This window comes from Empidonax traillii, unplaced genomic scaffold (genome assembly GCF_003031625.1).
Source record: "Empidonax traillii isolate 1590-97213 ecotype Southwest subspecies unplaced genomic scaffold, ASM303162v1 scaffold2156:size35120, whole genome shotgun sequence".
NCBI lineage: Eukaryota > Metazoa > Chordata > Aves > Passeriformes > Tyrannidae > Empidonax > Empidonax traillii.
This window is the reverse complement of record NW_020957349.1, coordinates 13,388-22,016: the sequence shown is the minus strand read 5'-3', so window position 1 is coordinate 22,016 and position 8,629 is coordinate 13,388. Positions and strand designations below refer to the sequence as shown.

Here is an 8,629-nt window from a genome sequence, read left to right as displayed (position 1 = left end):
CTTTGAGCCTTTCTTTCCTAAGTTTCCTCTCTCCTTCCCAATCTCCTGTCAGATATCTGTCCCCACCAAGCTACTTTTTGAACTCCAAGTCTTTGGAAATCAGCTTTTTTGGGGGCTTATTTGCCACCAGAAACCTGTTTGGCAATGCTGTGAGGTGAAAGCCGGTGCTTTTGTGCTTCCCACTGCAGTTCATTCCTTGGAAAAAGCTGTACCACCAGTACCTGCTGAAGGAGGAGTCAGCTCTGTGCAGAGTGGAGCAGATCCTGCAGGATTTCTCCATCACAGAGGAGCAGGAAGGATGTGTCTTGGGGCTGGTCACGTGAGTCCAATTCACCTGGAGAGCCCCAGGCCTCCCTTGCTTTGGGGCTTCTCCCATCTTATCCCAGGAACTGCCAGGAGAGGGGTGGGCTTGTCTCCCAAAGGGACGGGAGGTGTGCAGGAAAATGAGGGAGGGGGAATTACTGTAGTGGCAAAAAAATCACTGGTGGGGTTCTGGAAAACGGGGAAAAAACTGTCGCTTTTCCTGCTCTGTCCTTGATAAAACCAAGGGCTTTGCTCAGATCTCTGTGCCCCAGAGGCCAATTTTATGTAGCAAATAAGTGTCGAATTAGGAGCAAGGTGGATCTGGCCTCTGGAATCATGGAATGCTCTGGGTTGGAAGGGGCCTTGAAGATCATCCAGTTCCAACCCAGGCACACCTTCCACTAGAAGGAGACCTGGAGAGAACCAGAAGGAACTTGCAGATGAAAGTATTTCAGACCTGGGAGTCACTTGCCTAAATGTCTCCTGGCACCGGAATGGGCTGGAAATCCAAGCTGCAGCCGGAGCAGCTGTGGGATAACAACCAGCCAGGCACAGGCAGAGCCGCTGCAGCCTCCCTGGGGTGCTCTGAGGGGAATGGCTGGGCTGGGGCCCCGGTTCTCCTGTGACTCCTGTCCTCCCGCACAGGTTGGTGTCGGCCACGCCCGTCAGGGGGAAGGTGGATCCCAGCGTGGTTCTCCGGTGCTTGGGGAGCCACCACCTCTTCTCCAAGGCCCAAGTGTGTGTGGCCAACAAGCTGGCACATCTGCAGAGCAACACAGGGGTGGGTTTCACATTTGTTAGGGCTTTAGTGAAGCTTTGTTTAAACCTCGAGGGCGTTCCTATATCTAAAGGCTCTCCCTCTGGGGTGTTATTTGAGACTGAGGAGGATTGTTTGCCGTGGAATTCCTGGGGGGTTCTGAGGGTCGAAGCAGTTCACCTGCTCCTAAAGGCTCCAAGTTTTCCTTGCCTTTCCCTGTGCCAGGCTGAGAAGATGTGGGCCACCATTGCAGTCATGGTGCTGTTCTCCGACAGCGTGGGCGACATCCAGAGCCTGCTGGAGTGTGTGAGGAGACCCTGCTCCAACCTGTCGGTGCTGGAGGTGACTGAGGTGCTCTACTGCATGGCCACACTCCTGTTTGCCATGAGGGACAGGAACATCCCCATCACCAACAGGTGAGGCCATCCTGTTCCGATTCCACGGGCAGGGACACCTCCCGCCATCCCGGCTGGCTCCAGCCCGCCCTTGGACACTTCCAGGGATGAGGAGCCCACGGCTCCTCTGGGCACCCTGGGCCAGGCCCTCCCCACCCTCCCAGCCAGCAATTCCTTCCCAATATCCAACCAAACTTCCCTCCTTCCTCCTGATGTGGCTTCCCCCTTGTGCCATCGCTCTGTGCCCCTCCCTGACACTGGATATTTCCTTCACTCCAAGTTCTGTGGGATCCTCCTCCCCGTGCTTTGGGATCCATCCTGTGCCTCTTGTTCACCTGGAAGTGCAGGTGAAACCCTTCAGGATCGCACTGAGGATAAAATGAGGATCAGGGACAAAGGTCAATTCTTCTGAGGAGAAAACTGGGAAATAACTGCTCCAGAAAAGGAATTTATAGCCAGGAATTCGCTTTGTTTTAATATTAATAATTAATTATCTAATTATCCATCGTCTCTCGCAGCTCCCTGAGCGCTCCAGGCTTTCCGCTGGAATTATCCGAGGCGGTGGTGGTGTTTCACGAGGTCTCCTTTGTTGTTTGTGGATTTCCAGTGGCAGTTTCTGTTTTTTCCTCTCTCCCAGGATCCATTACAACGTTTTCTACTGCTTGTACCTGATGGAGAATTCCTCTGTGACCGCTGAGAATGTGGAAGAGGACACGCTGGCCTCGCGCTGCAGGCGGGACTTGTGGTCCAGGTAACGCTTTTCCAGGGGATCCAGGGGGTCCTGAGGGAATGCTGGACACTCCAGGGAAAGGGGGCAGGTGGATATGGACTGGTGCAACTCCTTATCTTGCTCCTTTCCACCTCCATTGCCAGAGGAAAACCAGAATCTGGGACCTTAAACCTGGAAAAATCGGATTAAATGCACTGATGGGTCTGTCCTGGATTCATGGAATGGTTTGGGAGGGACACTATGGATAAACTGATTCCAAACCCCTGCCATAGGCGGGGACACCTCCCACTGTCCCAGGCTGCTCCAGCCTGCCCTTGGACACTTCCAGGGATCCAGGGGCAGCCACAGCTTCTCTGGGAAACCCATTCCAGCCCCTCCCCACCCTCCCAGCCAGCAATTCCTTCCCAATCTCCCATCTGTCCCTGCCCTCTGGCAGTGGGAAGCCATTCCCTGTGTCCTGTCCCTCCATCCCTTGTCCCCAGTCCCTCTCCAGCTCTCCTGGAGCCCCTTTAGGCCCTGCCAGGGGCTCTCAGGTCTCCCTGGACCCTCCTCTTCTCCAGAATGAACATTCCCAGCCCTCCCAGCCTGGCTCCACATCATGGATCAGCAGGACACAGTTCTGTGTGTTCACAGAGTCCAAACCACTCCCAAAATCCCCTCCCCAGTCACCCCTTTCCCTGGGGATGTGGAGCTCTGTCCAGCTCTGCTGGAATTTTAACACCGTGTTCCTGCAGAGACTCGAGGTTCAGGCAGCCCAGGCAGGGCTTGGCTTGTGCTGATGCTCCTGTAGCCCCCAAAAAATGTGGCTTTTCCTTTCTGAACTCCGGGAAAGAAACAAGGGAGCGGGATCGTGACTCCACTCTTGGTTTCTGGATCCTGCTGGAGAAGTGTTAACACCACCATTTTTTTATTTATTTGCTTGCTTGGATATGATTTATATCTTTATTATTTCTTTTTGTTATTTTTTTATGCTTATTTAGATTTGTGTTTATTTTCATTTTAGATATACAGTGTATAATTATAATTATATATAGTTTTTATATCTATGCATAGAGAGATTAAAAATTATTGATAAATATTAGCATTTTTTGCTACTTGCTGCCTAGAAAAGAAGGACAACAAGGAGTGAGACACTTCCCTGGCCTCTGGAGATCCAGGCTTGGTTCCCTTTCCGCTGCATTTACCCTGGATTGACTCATTTATTCCTTATCCTTTCCTATGGAATGGGAATGCAGTGATTCCATCCACAGCCAGCACAAAGCCGGTTTCCTCCTCAGTGGAGGATTTTATTTCTTTGAATTCCTTTTCCCTTGGTTTATTTTTGTGGTTTTTCCCGTTTTTTCCCAGCTGTCATGAGGTACAACTGACCCACGAGCAGCAGAGGATTCTGAACCACAGGATCCAGCCCGGGCAGATCGTGAAGATCATGGCGTTCGCAGGTGAGAGCCCGGAATGCCACGGGAAAACCACGGGAAAACCACGGGAAAACCACGGGAAGAGCCTCGGTGTGGTCTCCCCTGCAGGACCTCCTGCCCAGGGATGGCACATTCCAGGGATCCACTCTGGGTTAACGGATTGAAGGGGAAAGCCACCCAAAAATGGGAACAAAACAAGCAGGGAGAGGAGCGGGAATGTGTGGGAGAAGGGCCCTGCAGGGCAGGGAGGGGGGAAGAGGAGAGACTCCAGGTACTAGGGCAGGGATTCCGAGTATCCATGGAAAAAAGGGATCCACACTGGAGCAGCCTGTTCCTGAAGGACTGAGCCCTGGAAAAAGGGATCCATGCTGGAGCAGCCTGTTCCTGAAGGACTGACCCCCTGGAAAAAGGGATCCATGCTGGAGCAACCTGTTCCTGAAGGATTGACCCCCTGGAAAAAGGGATCCATGCTGTTCCTGAAAAAGGGACCTGTGGAAAAAGGGATCCATGCTGGAACAGCCTGTTCCTGAAGGATTGACCCCCTGGAAAAAAGGGATCCATGCTGGAGCAGCCTGTTCCTGAAGGACTGACCCTGTGGAAAAAGGGATCCATGCTGGAACAGCCTGTTCCTGAAGGACTGAGCCCATGGAAAAAAGAGGTCCACACTGGAACAGTTCCTGGAGGATTGACCCTGTGGAAAAAAGGGACCCACACTGGAGCCAATCTGTTTTCCCACCTAAACAATTCCATGATTCCCTGAAATCGGGAGTGAAGAGGGGAGGGATGAGGAGAAGGTGTTTTAGGCTTTAGCTTTTATTCCTCTTTTCTCTCTGCTGATTTAATCGCCAATAAATCAGATGAATTCCCTCAAGCTGAGCCCGTTTTGCCCGTGGTGGGAATTCCCGAGGGATCTCCCCCATCCTTATCTCAACCCACCAACCTTCCAATCTGTTTTCCCTCTTTTTTTAAGCTTTTAGGCTGCAGATTGGAATTTTTCTTAAAGCTGATTTTGCTCCATTAGGCACCAAACATTCCTGCCATGAGCTTGGGACTCCAGAATCCTCATCCTTGCCTTCCTCCCTTTCTCCAGGCACAGGGAAAACCTCGACCTTGGCCAAGTACGCGGAGAAATTCCTGGAGCTGAACTTCCTGTATGTGACCTTCAACAAGGCTGTGGCAGAGAAGGGGAGAAGGGTCTTTCCCAGGAATGTCACCTGCAAGACTTTCCACTCCCTGGCGTTTGGGAGCGTCGGGAAGCAGTGAGTAGGGATTTGGGGATTCCCTCGGGAACAGGAGCATTGGGAACAGTGAGTGGGGATTTGGGGATTCCCTCAGGAACAGGAGCATTGGGAACAGTGAGTAGGGATTTGGGGATTCCCTCAGGGAACAGGAGCAGCAGGAACAGTGAGTGGGGATTTGGGGATTCCCTCAGGGAACAGGAGCAGCAGGAACAGTGAGTAGGGATTTGGGGATTCCCTTGGGAACAGGAGCATCAGGAACAGTGAGTAGGGATTTGGGGATTCCCTCAGGGAACAGGAGCATTGGGAACAGTGAGTAGGGATTTGGGGATTCCCTCAGGGAACAGGAGCATTGGGAACAGTGAGTAGGGATTTGGGGATTCCCTCGGGAACAGGAGCATTGGGAACAGTGAGTAGGGATTTGGGGATTCCCTCGGGAACAGGAGCATTGGGAACAGTGAGTGGGGATTTGGGGATTCCCTCAGGGAACAGGAGCATTGGGAACAGTGAGTAGGGATTTGGGGATTCCCTCGGGAACAGGAGCATTGGGAACAGTGAGTGGGGATTTGGGGATTCCCTCAGGGAACAGCACAGCAGGAAAAGGGGGTTGGGATTAAAACTGCAGGATCTGAAGGGGGGGGAATTTTTTCGCCTGCTCCAAGCCAGGCTGAGATTTGGGATTTATGGGCATCCAACTGGATGCTCCAGGAGTTTTAGGATCCTTGGGAAAACCCTCATTTCCCTGTTTTGCCACAACGGGGCTGCCATAAAACCCCTTGGGTCGGGGTCGAGGGGCCAAGGGGCAGTTCCCAGGGAGATAAAAATCCCTTGGGAATGGCTTTTTCCACACTTCCCCATTCCCAAGGTGTTTAATTGCAAATAGGTGTTAATTCTAAAGGTATTCCGTGGCAAATGGGTGCAGATTTTAAAGATAATTCAGGTTTTAAGGATATTCCATTGCAAATAAGTGCAGGTTTTAAAGGTGTTTCATTAGAAATACTAGAAATAGGTGCAGATTTTAAAGCTATTCAAATTTTAAAGGCATTTCATTGCAAATATGTGCAGATTTTAAAGAGATTCAAACTTTAAAGGTATTTTGTTAGAAATAGGTGCAGATTTTCAAGATATTCAGATTTTAAAGATATTTCATTGCAAGTACGTACAGATTTTAAAGATATTCGGATTTTAAAGGTGTTTCATTCCAAATAGGTGCAGATTATAAAGACAGTCAGATTTTAAAGGTGTTTCATTCCAAATAGGTGCAGATTATAAAGATATTCAGATTTTAAAGGTATTCCATTGCAAATAGGTGCAGATTTTCAAGATAGTCAGATTTTAATATTATTTCATTGCAAATGCGAGCAGATTTTCAAGATACTCCTTTAGAATATGGGCAGATTTTCGAGGTACTCCATTAGAACGTGCAGATTTTTGAGACACTCCGCTAACCCAGGTGCAGATTTTGGAGGTGCTCTGTTGGGCCGAACAGGGTCACACGTGCTGGATTTTGGAGGGTTGGTGCTCTCCAGCAGCTTTCCCCGTGTTTTAACCCCCGTGTCTGTGTTCTCCCGTGTCTCTGGCGCAGCTACAAGGAGCGGGGCCGGCTGAGCTTCTCCAAGCTGTCGGTGTTCTGCGTGGCGTCCCTGCTGCGCACTCGCCTGGGCCAGGCCCTCTTCGTCAGGGCCAAGACGGTGTCGCAGACCCTGGAGAGCTTCTTCGCCTCCTCGGACGAGGAGATCTGCGAGGAGCACACGCCCGTCTGGTTCAGGAGCACCCACGGGGACATGAGGCTCGTCAGCCCTGAGGAAAAGCGGGTGAGGGGTCGGGACTGGGATTGGGATCGGGATCGGGATTGGGATTGGGATTGAGATTGGGGCTGGGGTTTGGGGAGGGGGGGGCTGCAGGCGTGGCTTCTGTTGGAAGCTTCCAGAAGTTTCCCCCGTGCCGTGGAGCTGATTCCTGCTGCTCCAGCATGGCATTCCTGCTGCTGGCCAAGGGCTGAGCCGGTCAGGAATGGCAGTAACACGTCTGGGATAACGGATTTAGGGACACAGGGTTGAGGGGCAGAAGGAATTGCAGCCAGGGGAGAGCGGAGTGGGAAGGTGGGGGCATCCATCCAGGGACACCCCACTGCGGGGATGGAGCCTCTGGAAGTGTCCGAGGCCTGGTTGGAGAAGCCTTGGAGCGACCTGGGATAGCGGAAGGTGTCCCTGGGGTTGGATCAGGCCGGGCTTTAAGGTCCCTTCCAACCTAAATCACTCCATAATTCCATGATCCCCCCATCTCTCCCAGCTGGGGGGTGTTTGGCCTTCACCTTTAGGAATTAACTATCCAAGTATTTTTTCCCACTGGTGACAAACCCGAAGGAAATGGGGCCTGTTCTCCCTGTTTGTGGAGCTGGTCTGAGGGAGGATTTTACCCCTGGCTCTGCCCAGGGCAGCTGTTTCTTCCCTTTATATTAGATTTATATTTTATTCATATTTTATTTATATTATATTTACATTAGATTTATAGTCTACTTATAGTCTATTTGTAGTCTGTTTGTCTTTTGATAATAATATTATATCAAGATTTTATAAGCACCCAAATAAATATACTATATCATTAATAAATACAAGATAACAAAACATTAACATTATACCAGGTAATTTTAGATCAAAAACCCCAAAAAGGCTTCAGGGACAATCTGTGCTTGGAATATTTGTCTGCTCAGAGCAATTTATCCAAGTTATCCTGGTGTTTTTTCCCCTCTGCAGATCATCGTGCAAGAGGCCAAAGAAATATGGCACAACATGAAAAAGCTGGATGGAGACGTGGAGAGGAGATACAGGATGACTTGTGATGGTAAAAGAGGATAAAAATGTCAATTCTTGTGTTATAAAAATAGAATAGAGAGCTGTGGTGGGAAAAAAAGGGGATTTGTGTTTCCTACTTCCTGATTTTTCATCCATCCAATTTTATAAAATGAACGAGTTTGGACAAATATGTGGAGAATTTAAAGATATTCCATCACAAAAAGGTGCAGATTGGACAGATATTCTGTGTTTAGGTCTGGGAATCAGCTGGAAGCTGCTCCTATCGTGTCCTTTCCTCCAGTGCCTCGGGATGTGGGCAGATAGCTCCAGAAAAAACTGGGAAAAAACACCTTCTGGGCATTTTCTGTGGCACGACCTTCCCGTGGGATGGGCAAGGGACACGGAGCAATGTCTGGGAGCAGCAGGGACTTGGGCAGCCTTGCAGGGGTCCTGGGAATTCCAGGCCAGAAATAGAGCTAGAAACATTCAGGAAAAAAAAATGGAATAAAAGGATATGTTTGAAGGGCCAGAAACATGAAAAAAACAAACAAAACAAACCACCAAAAACCCAAGGCAGAAAGGGGTTTACCTCAAGGCTCGGGGGGGTCGTGCTGATGGAATTCCCCTCTGCCCCCACCCCTGCCCTTCCCCTCAGGGTACCTGAAGCTGTGGCAGCTCAGCAAGCCCCAGCTCTCGGGATACGACGCCATCTTCGTGGACGAGGCCCAGGATTGCACTCCAGGTGGGTGGAGCTTCGGCATTCCCGGGGGATTTTCCCCGTACCTGACTTAGGCCGGGTGTGACGCTGGGCCCAGCCCTCGGGCTGGGTCTGTGGGTGACGGTGACGCCGCTCTCCCGCAGCCATCGTGGACGTGGTGCTGTCACAGCCGTGCGGGCTCATCCTGGTGGGGGATCCCCACCAGCAGATCTACACCTTCCGCGGCGCCGTCAACACCCTGCAGGACGTGCCACACACACACGTCTACTACCTGACAC

General features: G+C 50.8%; 1 protein-coding gene across 1 annotated transcript in view; it reads left to right on the top strand.

The window, feature by feature from the left end:
- Nucleotides 1-158: 158 nt before the first annotated feature.
- The window catches only part of FBH1 (F-box DNA helicase 1), a gene marked incomplete at its 5' end in the record, with an annotated part of 16,754 nt that continues 8,283 nt past the window's right edge, over nucleotides 159-8,629 (top strand). Inside the window, 10 exons of the mRNA XM_027909489.1 lie at nucleotides 159-319; nucleotides 949-1,084; nucleotides 1,286-1,476; nucleotides 2,093-2,206; nucleotides 3,533-3,624; nucleotides 4,691-4,859; nucleotides 6,424-6,652; nucleotides 7,595-7,682; nucleotides 8,289-8,375; nucleotides 8,495-8,628. Coding sequence (XP_027765290.1) covers nucleotides 159-319; nucleotides 949-1,084; nucleotides 1,286-1,476; nucleotides 2,093-2,206; nucleotides 3,533-3,624; nucleotides 4,691-4,859; nucleotides 6,424-6,652; nucleotides 7,595-7,682; nucleotides 8,289-8,375; nucleotides 8,495-8,628 — 1,401 coding nt within the window. The remainder of the gene's footprint in view (nucleotides 320-948; nucleotides 1,085-1,285; nucleotides 1,477-2,092; nucleotides 2,207-3,532; nucleotides 3,625-4,690; nucleotides 4,860-6,423; nucleotides 6,653-7,594; nucleotides 7,683-8,288; nucleotides 8,376-8,494; nucleotide 8,629) is intronic.